Source organism: Ambystoma mexicanum, chromosome 5q (genome assembly GCF_040938575.1).
Source record: "Ambystoma mexicanum isolate Mex_15411 chromosome 5q, UKY_AmexF1_1, whole genome shotgun sequence".
Classification (NCBI taxonomy): Eukaryota; Metazoa; Chordata; class Amphibia; order Caudata; family Ambystomatidae; genus Ambystoma; species Ambystoma mexicanum.
Genome location: NC_090933.1, coordinates 668,740,808 through 668,757,668, shown reverse-complemented (window position 1 = coordinate 668,757,668; position 16,861 = coordinate 668,740,808). Strand labels below are relative to the sequence as shown.

At 48.1% G+C, this 16,861-nt stretch overlaps 1 protein-coding gene across 2 annotated transcripts in view; it reads left to right on the top strand.

The window, feature by feature from the left end:
- PDE7A (phosphodiesterase 7A) overlaps positions 1 to 16,861 on the top strand; it is a 1,871,135-nt gene that overhangs the window by 1,757,747 nt on the left and 96,527 nt on the right. For both annotated transcript variants that reach the window (XM_069621123.1, XM_069621122.1), the window contains one exon: positions 3,844 to 3,924. In XM_069621123.1, the coding sequence (XP_069477224.1) occupies positions 3,844 to 3,924 (81 nt within the window). The remainder of the gene's footprint in view (positions 1 to 3,843; positions 3,925 to 16,861) is intronic.

Here is a 16,861-nt window from a genome sequence, read left to right as displayed (position 1 = left end):
TTAGGTCTGTCTGAACCAGAGACAAGAATAAATGCTGCTTATCAGGAGGACACATTTCAACTGGAATATCATCATATCTTGGAAACATTCATGGAGAAACAACAAGGACTGAAAAATCGCTGATTCAGGAACTTGCATGCCTTTGACTTAGAAGTCCTCAAACAAAAACGCAAGATGAGAAGCGACATAAGAGCATGTAGTTGTAACTACTCTAACGAAACTGCCAAAAAGATCAAAAACATAAAACAAGCCTATAAGAACTGGCTTAAGCAACACAAAAAAGCTTTGATGCAATCAGACGCCAAAGTTATGTTGTCAAAATTGGGAAGTAACAACACACGCAAGTTCTGGAGCCTTATAAACAATCTTTCAGGCTCCCAAACCGCTGTACAGGCAAACATGGTCACTGAGTGTGACTGGCTAACTCATTATAAGGACCTGTATGAGAAAATAGGCTTTATTCCAGACTACCTCTTCCAAACTTAGAGCACTGGGATCTGACGTTCTCTAAAGAAGATATCTTAGAGACAATTAACAACTTAGGCACTTCCCGAGCGCCTGGGCCTGATGGACTTACCAACTTTACACTGAAAGAAAACCCACAAATCTGGGCGGGCTTCTGTGGCACCTTGTTTAAGAAAATCACAACAAGATGCAAGAAACCGACATCATGGAAGAGCGCAGTCATTGTACCATTGTTTAAAAACGGCAACAGATCAAATCCCAATGGCTACCGTCCGATTGCTTTGCTCGATGTCTTGAGCAAGGTGTATGCAACCTTGCTAAAAGACAAACTGCTAAATTGGACTCGGCAAAACAACCTTATTGATCTAAGATAAATCGGTTTCGTAAAAGTAGTTGGATGTAGTTTGAACTTGTTCATCGTTAATACTTTGAAAATGGAGGCAATATGAACTGGGACAAAGATTTACCTGGCTGTAATTGACTTATCCCAAGCCTTTGATAGTGTTGACAGGGAACTGCTATGGTTAAAACTCAATAAACGGAAGTGCCCCCCTAGCCTTCTTGCTGCTATAAAAGACCTCCACACCAAGACAGACATCAGAATACGATTTCACCGGCTGGGGAAACGGTCTGCTCCAATTCCAACGCATCGTTGCGTGAAACAAGGATGTCCGCTTGAAGCCATCATCTTTAACTTCTTTCTCAACGATATCGACCAAACTATTAATGGCGAAGGATCTTTCTCACTCAAAATCAACGTGTCTCACGCGAGTCATCTACTTTATGCAGGTGACTTAATTCTGTTAGACTTAACACCAGTCGGTCTTCAACGGAAACTAACAGCATTGGAACGATATGTTGAGGAAAATGCATTGAGCATAAACGCAGCAAAATCCGAAATACTTGTGCTGAGAGATCTGCGTGGGCAAAACACCTTTACCCGAACAACCTTTAAATGGCATATAGAGAAAACACAGCTAAACTCTATTATTCATACAAAATACCTGGGGATGAAGATCAGCTCCAGTCTGAACGACGCACCATGGGTCGAAGACACAAAACTGAAGTTCTGACAACTGGCTACACAGGCGATGGTTTTACATAAAAAATACGGCCTGTATTCCATGCTTCCAGTCCTGGCATTTTTCAAACAAAAAGCAGCCCCTGTGTTAGCCTATGGTGCTGAATATGCCTGGGGTTGTTCAGCCGACTTGTGGAGCACAATTGAAAACATCTTTTGGTCCAAAGTTTTAGGCTTACCAAGAGGCACTCCATCCGAGTGTATAAGACATGAATTGAGCTGAACATCAATCAATGCAAGAGTGACTTAGAACACACTGGCCTTGTTTCGTAAAATGACCCTGAAAGACATCACCTTGCAGTTCAAAATCCTCAAAAACCCTGGGAAAAACTACAAGAACTTTGTGTTGTATCTATGGGTGCAACGCTGTAAAATCTTGCTCATGGAATTGGACACAGATATTGAAACGTTACACAACACTCCTGCTCGCGTAAAAAAAAACTAAGGAGACTAGATTGGTGCGAGAACTGTGACCTCAGACCCACTTATAGACACACTTATAGGATGTTCCTGGTGAGAAATTAGGTCTAAATGAGATACATAGCCCTTGGAAACTCTTTCCTGATGCTAGAAGAAGACTGTACATGATGTTTCGCATGAACATGTTTAAAACACGAGAAAAAACTACTCTATGGTCAAAAGATAAATTACATTCTGACCTGTGTCGACTGTGCAGTGAAACGATGGAAACTCTACAACATCTTGTTCTATTCTGTGTCGCTCTTACTGAAGAAAGAAACCGCCACTTTGGAAGCATCACGGCGGAAAGATCGACCTACTATGTGAAAGACTGGTGGCAACTAATGTTTGACGCAACTGATCGAAAGCTAATTGTGTCGCTGACTTTCTTGGAATCAATGGTTAAACGACTTGAATATGTTGAGGACGTGGGGGTCACCACCACAGGGTTGTCTACCTACCTTTGTAATTAACCACTGTTTTTCAAGATGGTGGCGTCAAATGCATACTGCTATCTTCGGCTTGTCCGGATATACTCTCAGTATGACGTATGAGGCTTTGAACAATAGAATTCGCAGTCTTGCTTCTTTTTTTTATCAGATGTCAATTTTCTTTTTTTAAAGGTTTGTAATAAACCAAATAAAAAAATAAAATAAAATAAAAAATCCCAGAGACTACATCTTCTCCTCTTCCAATCCATTGGTGAAAAGGCATCTGGCAGGACTGATCAGATTATATCCGCCGGTGAAGAGTGCACATCCGGTCTGGGACCTTAACGTGCTGTTGGGTGCCCTGGCTCACAAACCCTCCGAGCCCATGGGATCTGCAGACATCAGGCTGTTGACTGTTAAGACTGCCCTGCTGGTTGGCCTTACTTCAGCACGCCGGATCAGTGAGATTCAGTCTCTGGTGGCTTCAGAGCCTTATACCACATTTTACCAGGACAAGGTGGTGCTCAGGACGCATCCTGCCTTTCTCCCTAAAGTAATTTTGTCCTTTCACATTAACGAGGAGATAGTTCTCCCTATGTTCTTCGATGACCCAAAGGATGAGGCTCAGAAGGTATAGCACTGTCTGGATGTCAGGCGTGCTCCGATTCTATCTGGACAGGACAAGTAGCATCCGTAAATCGGATCCCTTGTTCATCATTTTTGGCAGGTCAAAACTAGGTTGTCAAACCTCCAATGCGTCCATAGCAAGGTGGATGGGGATGGCTATCAAGGAGGCATATGAGCCGCAGCAAAGGCCTTCGCCAGCAAACATGCACACCCACGCCATCAGAGCCAAGGCCACGGCTGTGGCTTTCCAAAGACACATCCCATGGCAGACGATCAGAAAAGCGGCCTTTTGGAAGCACTACTGCTTGGATGCCAGCGCCAGGTCAGACGCATTCAGTTGTAATCGCCCCTACAGTATGGAGGAAAGGGGACGGGACGTAGGAGTAATTATAAGTTACTCACCATAGTGACTAACATACTACTATTCCATAGTCCCCTTTCCTCCATATGTCCCACCATCCTCCCCTGTAACATCTCAGTGTCCTTAGGCAATCATAAACTTGTCGACCCGTCAAAGGGGACTGAGGAGTGGCACCGCTGGGGGAGTCAGGGTAGCACATGCTCCAAGGGGCCGTGCACCGCGTGCGTCTAAATTTAAAGGGGGAGACTATCTTTTCTGGTGAAAAAGGTTCCATTCCCAGTCCCTAGCGAGGGGCGCCCATACCATATGGAGGAAAGGGGACTAGGAGTACATTAGTCACTACGGTGAGTAATTTATAATGTATGCTCTACAATGCATAATGACTTTTTGTAAACTTGTGTTTTTGGTTTGTTTTTTAGGAGATGTAGAAAGAAAATATAAACTTGAAGTGAGTCCATTGTGTGATCGACATACAGCAAACAAGGCCAACATCCAGATTGGTAATCTTTTTATCCAAATTATAAAATTGGAAAACATTTTGGAGATGGAGGAGAAAAAGGGGATTACTTGCATGAAACATGCATTAGGATTTTGCTGCTTGGGGATTCAATATCAGTGAACTGAATATCCAGCGATGGCATTGTGATTGTGTTTGAATCTATAGAATGTAGCAATGATTAGCATTTCCTTTGAATTACTTCATTTACTTTCACCTTTTTGACACATCCATTGTACTCCAATTTTGTGTTATGTACTATGTGCACAATCTCCATAATAGACATTTTAACAACGGTTGAAGAATATTATGCTTTAGTTTGATTCAGGAAAAACATTTTACATAAAGGGAACCAAGGGCAATTCATGACACAGAAACAACCAATTGTCATACATTTTCTTCTCATAAATTATTTCATATTGATGTAAAGTGTATGTATATATATGTATATATATATATATATATATATATATATATATATATATATATATATATACATACATACACATACCTAGGCCTCAGAAATCAGACTTAAATTTTTAATGATATCCAGTAATGAAAGAAGTAAATAGAAGGCAATAAACAAAATGTAAGGATGGAACAAAAAGTCAGTGAGCTCCATTTTTAAAAGAAAAATGTGTTTTTATTGCAATATCACCATATTATACTCCACATTTCACTTGTCATATCAGATAAACATTGTGAACAATGTACTTCAATTCGCCCACCCGACCTCTCTAACCCCTCATTTTGACCTACTCCTGGTAACAGGCGGTGGCCATCAACAATCAATGATACATTCCTACTGGTGTTCTCATTGGTAAAGCATTTCAATGTTCTCAGTAATTCGCCCACCCGACCTCTCTAACCCCTCATTTTGACCCACTCCTGGTAACAGGTGGTGGCTATCAAAAAACAATGATGCATTCCTACTGGTGTTCTCATTGGTAAAGTATTTCAATGTTCTCAGTTGCATAGTTGTAACATATTCTCTTTAGGTTAATACATATGAGGGGTGAATTTTAAGCAGTGCGCCTACTTTCTATTTGGGTTAATAAGTGAATGTGTTAACATTAAGCCCCTGCGGCAGCTGCCTAAGACAGGCTGCTATTCAGCTAACAGCACCTTAAAATCACTGTATATGCAAGTCACTTAGGCACAGTGCGCTGGATACTATTAGCCATAATATCAGAACAGATTCAATAGTGTTAGAGTACATTTGTTACTTTATTCCGTATACCAACACAAACCAATTGTTGCATGTGTTTCACACAAGTGGGGTTTTGTCAAGGCAAATCTCCAAATTGGGTTGCATTTGTACATGTATAAACAATTATCAATAAATTCCTATACTCTTACATCCCATCCCCTTTCCTCCATACTGTAGGGGCGTCCCTTCCAAGGGGCGGGAGACTGAACCTTTTTCACCAGAAAAAACCTTGTTCCCCTTTGAATTTAGAGGCGCGCTGGGGCGCGGCCCAGGGAGAATGCGCTGCCCTGACTTTGCCCTCCGGTGCCACACATCGGTTCCCTTTTCTGCATCGACGGGAACGGGCCGACTTCACCAGCGCTCCTGGGTTTGGCTTCGGCCATGTAATTCCACACGCGGATACTACTTCTTTGTCTTTTTTGTCATTCAGGTACTCGGTCCTTAGGCGTCGCGCTCCTCCCCGGCGCATGTCGACTACAGGGTTCAGCAGGTGTCCATCCTGAAACAGGCTCTTCCCAACTCCAGACCCCCACACCGTCTGCCTACGTTGCCTTGGCTCAGACCACGGTTGTCAGTCATGTTCGGCGTGCTACCGCTGTCCTCGAAGGTGCTGAAGAACAGACTCGCCAGGTGGAGGGAGCTCTTCCAGAGGTCGCCTCCAGAGGATCTCAAGAACTTCATGAAGCATCGAGCCAGGCCCAAGGTAGGGCCAATATTTTCCAGCGCACCCCGCAAGGGAGACACTTTCCCAGCGACTCTCCCGCGAGGGAGGGACCGGCCAGGTCCTTGTACCGGCACGTGCCCCGAGGGTGCTACAGCTACCGGCCTTCGGGTCGAGGGGTCCTCGGATCCTCCCGGGCACAGTGTCGAGAGACCGGAAGGTTCTTGTACCGGGTCTACACCCGAGGGGCTGTGCCCTTTTACTGGCACAATGGCCGAGGGGCTATGCCCCAACACCAGCAATACGTCCGAGGGGCTAAGCCCTAATACTGGCAATACGTCTGAGGGGAGCACCTAAACGCAGCTCTACCGACCCCTGGGTCGAGGGTCTTACACCTATCGGCCCGAGGAGCAGGGTAGGCTTCGTGATCCACACGCAAGTGTCTTGGACGAGGCCAGGCCCAGCGGGCTGAGCAACACGTGGCAGGCAGCTCGACAAGATGGCCACTGCGCCAGAAAGGGGCACCCGTCTGACACCATTCCACGAATTGGCCGAAGGAGTGTCAAGGTGGTATGTGGCCTCAACCTGGTATGTGGGCTGCAGTCTACCCTTCATTTGCACAGGGCAGCTTTCCTTTGCGTCCATATGGACAGGGTACTCAGCAGCTCCAGTAGCCCCCAGCTACCTTGTAGGTACCCCCTGCCACCTCTTTGGCCATTGAGGAGGTGCTCTTCAAGAAGTTTATCAGCCTCATGAGGTCTCCTCAGATGGGGGTTATCATCAAAGACGCAGTCAGGGAAGTCCTCCCCGCCATGCTAGAGGAACCACAAACTCTTTCATCGGGCCCTCAGGCCCCGGTGCAGCCGTCTCCTCCGGCTCCACAGCCGCCTCTGGCTGCGGTCCCTGTACCCCAGCCCCCGGCGCCATCTGCCCCTCCTCCTCCCCAAGATCCTCCAGATCGCAGGATACTGATGAGGAGGAGGATCCGGGCATGCCATCCTAAGCCAGGGCCTTCCATGAACGTCTTGCTGGCCTGGCAGAGTACCTGGGCCACCCCCAACCCAAGGTCGAACAGCCGGCAGAGGGTGTTCTGGCTAAAGTCCTCACAAGACGCCCCTCTGCCAACACGGGGATTCCACTACAAACCAATGTAGTCTCCCTGGCCAAGAAGGGTTGGCTCAAGCCCTACTCAGTCCAGCCGGTCAAACGACGCCTGGACGCCAAGTACAGGCAGGTGGAGAGGGATACACTCTTTCTCTCGACCCATCCTCGGCCACACTCCTCAGTGATCGCTGTGGCATCACTATATTCCAAGCCTCAGTCGTCCTCGGCCTCCTCCTCTGCGGCACTGCTAGGCAAGGAGAAGAAGATCTTGGAGGCGTACGGCAAGAAGATCTACTCCAACGCCTCCTTGCACCTGCGTCAGGCCAACGCAGATGCAAGAAGATTACTCCAACGCCTACTTGCACCTGCGTCAGGCCAAAGAGGATGCCATGCTGGCTGCTGCCAACCAACGGTTATGGCGGATTATTGCGGACTTCCTCCCGGAACTCCCCACCAAAAGCCAATCACGTTTTAAAGCTGGGCTAGAGGAAGCCACGCTTGTGGCGCATGACCTCATGGAATCCACAGTGGCTCATATCGATACCTGAGGCCCTCCCATTTGCATTGCCACGGACATGAGGAGAACAGCCTGGCTCCGGGCAACGAAATTCAACACGGATGTTCAGGAGCGCATTCTAGATCTACTGTTCGACGGGGGGGACCTCTTCCACTCCTCTACGGACAAAGAGCTGGACAAAAAGAACAGCTCACAAATGGGAAAGTCTTTATCCATTCTTACAAAGACCATGCCCAAATCGTACACCCAATCTCGGCAGCGCTCGGAGAAGGGTAGTACATATGGAGGGTTCCGCGGCTTCCAGGAACGCAGATTTAGGCAGCCGGACCGCTCGCCATCTCAGAACTGGCGCAAACAACAAAAGGGGGGGGGGAGTAAGGGCTTTTTCCAGTCCCCCTCCTCAGCCTCAGCTTCGGCCTCCGAGGGAAAGAAGGCATGACATGCCCCTTCGGGTCCATGTGTCTCTGTGGGGGGCAGGCTTGCTCTCCATGCACAGTTCTGGCGCCAGAATTTCGCATACCCCTGGATCCTCTCCGTAGTATCCACGGGGTACCGCCTTCCTATCCCAGCCTCTCCTCCCTCCTCCCCGCCACTCCCACAGGTTTGGACAGCAACTCTTTTGGCAGAGATCCAGTTGCTCGTAGAGAGCCAGGCAGTGGAGGAAGTTCCAGCCTCCCAGCGAGGCTTCGGCTTCTGCTCCAGGATTTTCGCCATTCAGAAGAGTTGTGCTGGACCTTTCCACCCTCAACCTCTCCTTACCCCTGCAAAAATTCAAAATGGTTACGCCAGCTTTTATAGTTGAGATATTGGACAAGGATGCCTACACGTCCCGATTTGGCAGCCCCATCATTCTTCCCTACAGTTCAGGATCATGGGCTACCATTTCCAATACAAAGTCCTTCTGTTTGGCCTCAACGCGGCCCCCAGGGTCTTTACCAGACTCATGAACGCCGTAGCGGCCCTCCTCAGAGCGCAGGGCCTCCACATCTACCGATACCTCGACAACTGGCTTGTCAGGGCTACATCTCCGTAAGCGGTTCACCACTCTTCCCATGCCCTTATGAACCCACTGCAGGACCTGTGCTTCTCGCTCAACCTCAAGAAGTGACAGCTGCTCCCTACGCAGACTCTGACATTCCTGGGACTCATTTGGGACATGTGCTCCGAGAGGGTTTTCCCGTCGGAAGACAAGATCTCGGCCATCAAGAGGGCCACCGCCCACTTCCTCAGCAGAGAGGTGACCTCGGCATGGTGGTACCAACATCTCCTGGGTCTACTAGCGGCGGTTCCGTTAGCCGTGCTGCACACGAGACTAAGGATGAGAAGGATTCAGCTGCACTTTGCGGCCTCATGGAATCAGGAGCGGGGTTTTGCAATCCGAGATGATCAACGTTCCTCCATCTCTCCACCCGGACCTAACTTGGTGGTCCAGGGACTGCAACCTACGGACAGGCAAGCCCTTTCGACCACCCTCTCCGCAGGCCACTATCACCGCAGACTCCTCGCTCGAGGGCTGGGGAGCCACCCTGGATTATCTGTTAGTCCACGGCACCTGGACTCGACAGGAGCAGGAATACCACATCAATTGGTTGGAGCTGAACATCATTTGGCTAGCGCTCAGAGCATTCCTACCACTTCTCAAGGGCATGGTTGTCCTCATCTAGACAGACAACTCGACCAGCATGTACTACATCAACAAGCAGGGAGGCACCAGATCCCCTCTGTTAGGCAGAATCCGGTGCAGTTTCCTTGGGGAACACTGCAAACAGATTAACACTACAGGAGTAAGCCGTAAACCCAATTGGTAGCAGTCTGCACCACCCAGATTTACTTGGTAGCTGTGGCTGAGCAGTCAGACGTCTCTCAAGATGAGAAGGGCAGTATACACAATAGGGCCAAAAACACAGTGGAGCAAACAAACATTGACTAGAGCTTGGTATCAAAAGTATATAATTATTTATTTAAAACACACTTTACGAAATACACTAAGCACTCTAACTCTAAATCAAAGCAAGTTCAAACACAGTCAGGTAAAGTTTACACACCTCCCTTAATAATTATTAGACCGGTCTAGGTCAGAACACCACTATTTGTAAAAACAGATGTGAGCACTTAACTCAGAAGGCACTCCAATAATTAAGGGAGAGAAAAAGACAGGTCATGAAAATAAACAGTTCCCAACACTTTTCTAAGACCACAGCAAGTTAATGAAGGCAGAGTCTACTGTAGAGCCAAAGTTCATAGGCCAGGGCCACTTTAAATGGAGCAAGGCGAAATGTGCCCAAGATCACACAGTTTAAAAATGCACTCCAGTCTTTGCAAAAATGTTCAAAAGAGGTTGGTTTGATGCGAAAGGTAAAGTTAGAAGGTCTGGGGGCCAGCCCAGTTGGAAAGCCAAGGATTTAAGGGTCACCTTTAGCGATCTGAAGAAAGGGAGGCCAGGCGGAACACAGTACCTTTAAAAGAGAGGAAGCTCCAGCGGTGGCAGTTGTTCCTGGCAGTTCGTGGTTTCGACCAGGGGAAGAGAAGATCTCGTCAAGGAGGAAACTTGGAGACGTTGCGCTGCCCAGGGATGAAACGAGCCGCGGAGTTCATTCGGTTAAAAGGTGCGCTCCTTTTATTCGCGGTCCCAGTGGACTGAAGCTTGGCTATCCGGCCGCCGGGGTGCTTGGCACGGGCGATTCGACCAAGGGGCGTCCTGGAAGGCGAATGTCGAACTGGTTGTCCCCACCAGCTCATAGGGAGAAGACTCTTGCAGCTGAAGATCTTCTCTTGTCGTCGGGAAAGTGGTAAGGTCGTTGCAGCAGGGCTCCACCGGTGGTGTCGTCATTGCAGATGGCTCAGCTTCTCCCCTCTTCGGATTTCTTAGGTCCTGTGGCGACTTCTGAAGTTCCAGTCCCAAAAGCCCTGCTTTTATGCAGAAAAACCCCCATTCAAACAGCCTAGCTGTCACTCATACTTGCTCACCACTGGGCCAATCAATACAGAGTGCGACTTGTGTTGCTAAGGCAATGCAGTCCAGGGTGCCAATTCCCCCACCCACACATCCTGTGAATCCCAGACAGAGTGGCACCAGTTGGAGGGCTTCTGTGGAGAAGCCCGCCAAAAAGTGGAACAAAGGGCCCGACCTTGGTTGGAGTTGCAGAGACGGACACGTACGCCATTTTGCGAAAGAGTTCTGGCAAAACGACCCAACCGGTGATTTTATATTAATTTAATAAACCGGCGGTATCTTTACAATGCACCAAAAAAGTGGTGTGTTTAAAATGAATGGGAAAATCCCATAGGAAATATTCCGGTGGAATATTTCACGTGGTAACCACTGCCACCAGCCAGAAACTCGACAAGGGGGGACTGGACAGTGCCCCCTTGGAAACAGACCCAGGGGTAATCTAATTAACCCCTTCCAGTACTTCCACAATATGATGGTTTGTGCTGGTTCTGTTCACAATTTTGGACTAGTAAAGCAAATGGTGACTTTACATACCCTGGGAGACAGTAGTCAGTCCCATGGTATGGAGTCTGTTTGGGGGTCACTATGACACCCCTGTGTTACTGCACAGAGGGTACTGTGTAACACATATACCAAAACAGATGATACCCTATGGAGTAAAAGACCCCATAGCCCATAAGCACATACCAAGTCAAAGACATACCTCAAATCATGCCTAAGAGTGGGAGAAAAAGAGTATCACTCTTAGCAGGAGAAAAAAACAAACCCCAAAAATCCAGCAAAGCTGCTGAGGGACTCACTAGGTTGGGGAAATTCGCCTTATAATAGAATTCTCCCTAACACCCTCCTATGTGCAGAATGGCGCTCTGCATGTGCGAATGGGCCTTGGAAAACGAAATGTACCTCTCGACAGTCCACCTCCCGGGGGAATCCAACCTGGAGGCGGACAGGCTAAGCAGGCTGGGAGCAGACAATTATGAGTGGCAGCTAAACAACCTAGTTATTCAGGAGATCTTCAACAAGTGTGGTCACCCCCAACTGGATCTCTTTGCCACCTGGCACCACAAGAAGTGTCCCCAGTTTGCATCCTGGCAGGGTCAGGGCCCCGGCTCTCTGGTCGACGCAGTTCACCTCCAGTGGACCGGCATGAAAGCCTACGCCTTTCCGCCTACTCCCCTGATCCATAGTGTAATTTGCAGGATCAAGGAGTCTCACCGACTCCTCATCATTCTGATAGCTCCATGGTGGCTGGCCAGGCCATGGTTTTCGGAACTACTCTGCCTCTCAGAGGTGCCCCCCATACACCTTCCGATGGGCCCAGCACATCTTCTGGCACAGCAGGGGGGCAGAATCATCCACCCGAGCCAGAGAAACTAGCCCTCACAGCGTGGTACCTGAGCAGGTAACGCTTCGGCACCTTAGCCTTTCACAGGCCAATCTGGAGATCATACAGGGCACCAGGAGCAAGGCCACCAGGGCCCAGTACAAAAGCAAATGGACCAGATTCTGCCACTGGACAGTCTCCAAGGGAATCGACCCCTTGGCCTGCAGTTTGGACAACGTGCTCTCCTTTTCGGCGCACCTCGCTCATTCCGGCATACAGGTGGGCACCTGCCGCATATACCTTGCAGCCATTTGGGCTTACAGCAACTCGGAGGAAGGCATCTTTTCCTGCGACAACCCAATAGTCAAGAAACATCTGACTGGTCTTGCTAGGCTCTACCCGCCCGTCAAGAGACCGCACCCTGTGTGGGACCTTAACATAGTCTTGGGCGCCCAGGCGCCCAAACCATTCGAGCCAATGGCGTCCGTGGACATTAGGCTGGTCACCATCAAGACGGCCTTACTAGTCGGTCTTACCTCGGCTCGCAGAGTCAGCAAGATCCAGGCGCTGGTAGTCTCTGCCACCTTTCACAAGGACAAGGTAGTCATGCAGACGCACCCAGCATTTCTGCCCAAGGTTCCATCTACATTTCACTTGAATGAAGAAATAGTCCTTCCTACGTCTTTCCCGATCCCACGGATGAAGCACAGAGTTGCTGCACTGCCTGGATGTCAGGTGTGCCCTAAAATTCTACTTGGACAGGACCAAGGGCTTCTGCAAGTCGGACGCTCTGTCACTTTCGGAGGCTCGAGGCCAGGCTATCGGGCCTCTAAAGCCTCCATATCCCGCTAGATGGTCTCTGCCATCAAGCAAAGCGTACGAAGTCCCCAGGACAAGGCACTCCCGGCCAACATGAATGCCCACACAGTCAGGACAAATGCAACGGCCATCGCTTTCCAGTGCCATGTCCCTTGGCAAGTCATAAGCAGGACGGCCACTTCGGCCTCTCCCTCGGCTTTCTGCAAGCATTACTGTTTGGATGCTAGCTCTAGAACTGATTTGGCTTTTGGACAGGCGGTTCTCAGGAACCTATTTGCTTAAGGAAGGTCTCCTCTCCACCCTGGGGCTACAATCAGTTGTAATTGCCCATACAGTTTGGAGGAAAGGGGACGGGACGTAAAAGTAATTATAAGTTACTCACCGTAGTGACTAACATACTCTTAGTCCATAGTCCCCTTTCGTCCATGCGTCCCACCAACCTCCCCCTTAATAATACTGGTGTTATTAAGCAATGTTAAATCTAATGTCGACGTGTCAATGGGGACTGAGGTATGGCGCCGGAGGGCAGAGTCAGGGCAGCACATGTTCCCTGGGCTGCACTCTTGCACACCTCTAAATTTAAAGGGGAAGAAGGTTTTTTTCTGGTGAAAAAGGTTCCGTCTCCCGTCCCTTGGAAGGGACGCCCATACAGTATGGAGGAAAGGGGTCTATGGACTAAGTACATTAGTCACTATGGTGAGTAACTTCTAATTCCTGCTCCTTTTAACAAAAATTCCACTAGCAACTTATCTCGTCCTTTTGGGTGAAGTTTTCAAGCAAAATAGCCCCAATGGTAGTCCTTGCCACAATGCTTTGTGGACAAAATGGCTGCTCGACTCTGGAGCTCCGTGCCTCGGAGCCTGCAACTATCGTTTGGCACCCTTCAGCGAATGCACTGACCCTCGGCACTCTTGCACTAACGGACCGGGACTGAGGTGGACTGGACTGCGGGACCTGATTGCATCGGGACAGCCGTGGTCTGCGACACAGGGGTTGCCTGAGGCGCAGTGTACCGTGCTGTCTCCCCGACGGGAGGCCTCTGTCAGCGGTGCAAGTGGCTGACTACGCCACGTCCTACCTTGACGCTCCTGGGAGCTGCTGCGGCACTCTTGGTGTGGCTGTGCCGATTGGGTCTGCTAGCCAATGGTCTCCTCACCCCTGTCCGGCTCCGAACAGCTGGAACCGCCGGCTCCTGCTGACCAGTGGTGAACGGAGACCTCTCCTGAGGGTTGTTGTGGAGCTCCTGCGGGCTGACCCTCTGGCGGCTGCGGCGTACTTCTGGCCTCACCGGTCCTCCTGCCCAGAAACATCCTCTGCCTGCCCCTAGCGAGTTGGTTTGAAGACTGAGAAAGTCAGGTGATTAACTGTACTGCCCTATCGATACGGACTCCGAGCCGCTTCCGTCCTCTAGTGCCAAAAGACAGTGAGTAATGTCCCCCATGGTGTGCCACACATGCACTAGAAGGGAGGAACTCTGGCTCTTGAGTAACTTGTTTTCTCCACAGCCTGGTCATCGCTTTCTACTTCTGCCCATGACACTTTCGCAGGTTGCTACGCTTCATTTGTGAGTAGGTGATCCAACGCGGTTTCACAGTTATGCATTTTGCGCAGTGATAGTTTTGCTTTTTACCCCTATGAAATAAGGGCTACAATTCGAAGAATGGAAAGCAAAATCGCAACTGCTTAAGCTACTCGTGCGTGACACAGTGGCAGGAGTAGGTTGTGGTCCGCCGCTCTAACAGTAACCTGGTGGGCACCCTATGCACAACTTGTCTTCAAAAGAAAGTCGAAACAAACCAGAACCACACAGACAGGAAAAGGTTGCACAAAGTTTTAGCATTGTTCTTTATGGACCATGTAATAATAAAACTTCACTTTTCACTAAAATAATGAAACATGTCTCAGTTAAAAGCCTACAAAAGAGGTCTGATTTGCGTGGGTGACAAATGTTTATTGTTTGGAGAGAATTAAACTACGATAATTGTATCCTTACATAGAGCTTGATACTACAACGTTTGATATTTAGAAGTGTTCTGTAAAACACTAGTGCCACTTCCATAATGTAATAGTTTATCGACTACAGAAAAATGATGGCTGGCTGAGGTGTTGGCTGGATTAAAGTTTGTGACCTTGCGCCCTCCACTCACTGAGGTATTTGTCCAGTTGCTACCTCGATGGGTTCATGCAACTGATGCTCATATGGGCATTTAACCTGTGGGTCATAGGTTTAAACCCCAATAAGATTGGACACAGGCCTTGCCGGAGAAGAAATGTACCTAACTGAAGGCGGCATTGATTTAAGAACCTAAGGCCCTTGCCCGGTGCATTTGTGCATCTGTCCCGTTGGAAGGTGGACCTGACTGGCCAGATGCAGCCCTGAAGAGTCTGGAAAGGGCACGGTCTGCTCCCATCTATCGGCATCTGCCTGCTGCTAGGCCGCCTGGTGAGTTTGTTGTGCTTTGTGCAGTTCTCCGTCTCCCCTCTTTATTTCCATCTCTTTGCTCTCTCCCTCCATCAGTGGTGCTCTCCATCTCACCTATTTACTCCAACTGCTACTCTATCACCTATCCTATCTCCCCCTGGAAGCCTGGAAGGAAAAAGTTCAAAAAGATCTCCTGGTCTCCAATCTAGGCCTTCCCATCGATGACACCTAGGTCAACGCTTCTTTGAGGCAGACTGTCAGTGACATCATCTTTGTCGCTCCCTCTCCTGACCTATGGACTCCACATATGGTCTGTCCTCTCTCCTTTCTCCACGTCTCCCATTAATGAAAGCATCAGATGGAAAGTACTCTTGGCGGGCTTCTCATCCTCTAAGTGCATCATTAATGTCTATCTCAATTGCACTGTCATGGCCCAGTGCTCTCGACCCAACTTTCTCCTTCTTGTTAGGCATCTTCCATCCCCTATCAACTTCGTCCATGTGCACTCCTCCGGCGGCCACCCCCTTACCCCTTCTCCACCTCTGATGGGCATACCGCATCCCTGTACCCCTACTCAGAAGACCTTCAAAGGTGGTAACCAAGTCCACCTTGCTACCCTCAACTCTCGCTCTGCCATCTGACACGCTTCTGATATCTTTCTCCTTCTCAAAGACTTTGACCTCAACGTTCTCGCCCTCCCTGAGATGTGGTACACTGCCAGCTCTGTCACTTGTTAAGGATTTCAATCAGGCAATACACCCGGTCTCACCTAGCATGTAATGCACCAATGAAACACTTATTTATTTATTGTGTCTATAGGTTCAGTATTCTGAGTGATATACCACTCCTATCACACCCTTCTCAAAATACCCCCAGGTCACACTGAACCAGGAATCAGGCTGGTTGGTAAAGGTAAATATTTATTTATTATTTAAAATTCAAATCACGCATATTTTTAATATATAAGGGGCAGCTATCCCCAATGTGGGGACAATACAAATCAAAAAATAAGTAAGGCAATTGAATTCACTTTTGAGCAGCACAGAAGATGAAACACAGGGAAAAGACAGTTTTGGTTTGTGAAAAGATAGCGTTAAGTTAAGATTTCCCCTGCAAAGTTCTTAATTCACAAATGAGCAATTCTACACAGATGTAAGTAAACAATAGGTATTTAGGAATGAAGAACAGTGTATATGGTGTGAATGCAATCTTCCCTCCCCAAACAAGAGAGAAAACGTTTTTGGAAATTTACACTTTTAAAATGACAGTTTAAAATGGCTGTGTGAAACAAGGAAAATATGCAAAACTCCTTAAATTGATATACATTCCTATAAGAGCAACACTGAACAGGTCCTAGCAAACATAAGCTACAATGTGAGCAACAGTACACACTTTAAATCAGAATGGGAGGAGGAAATACTTTGAATGAGAAAGCACACGTGTAAAACCTTTGCAGAATTGCGAATTCCCGCCTAATTTTTGCTATGTGATTTATAATAGAAACGGGTCAAATATACTGTTTCACATTGCAGTTTTTAGTTGTGGATGTAGTACAGGTCTTAGGTTTAAGTGAGAGTTGAAATTAAGTCTCTAGCTATAAAACTGAAGAAGTTATGCAAGTTTGAATGAGAGGTGTTTTTTAAAATAAAGGCGCGAAAAGGAAAACAGAAATCAGTTTTTACAATGACAATTCTGCTCTAAACTAGGGTATTCAGGCTGGTTACCAGTTTGAAACAGAGTAAGCTCCAGAGTGGTCCACGGAAACCAACCCCAGCACCTCCGTGTCCGCCTTGGAGTACTTAGTCGGATTACCGGTGGATTGATTTAAGGGTTTGGGATTTTCACAAGACAAAAGGATTTTCCGGAAATTATCACTAGCACAAGAAATCAAAGCAAGGTTGCAAGAATGGTGTGACACTATTAGAAGTTCT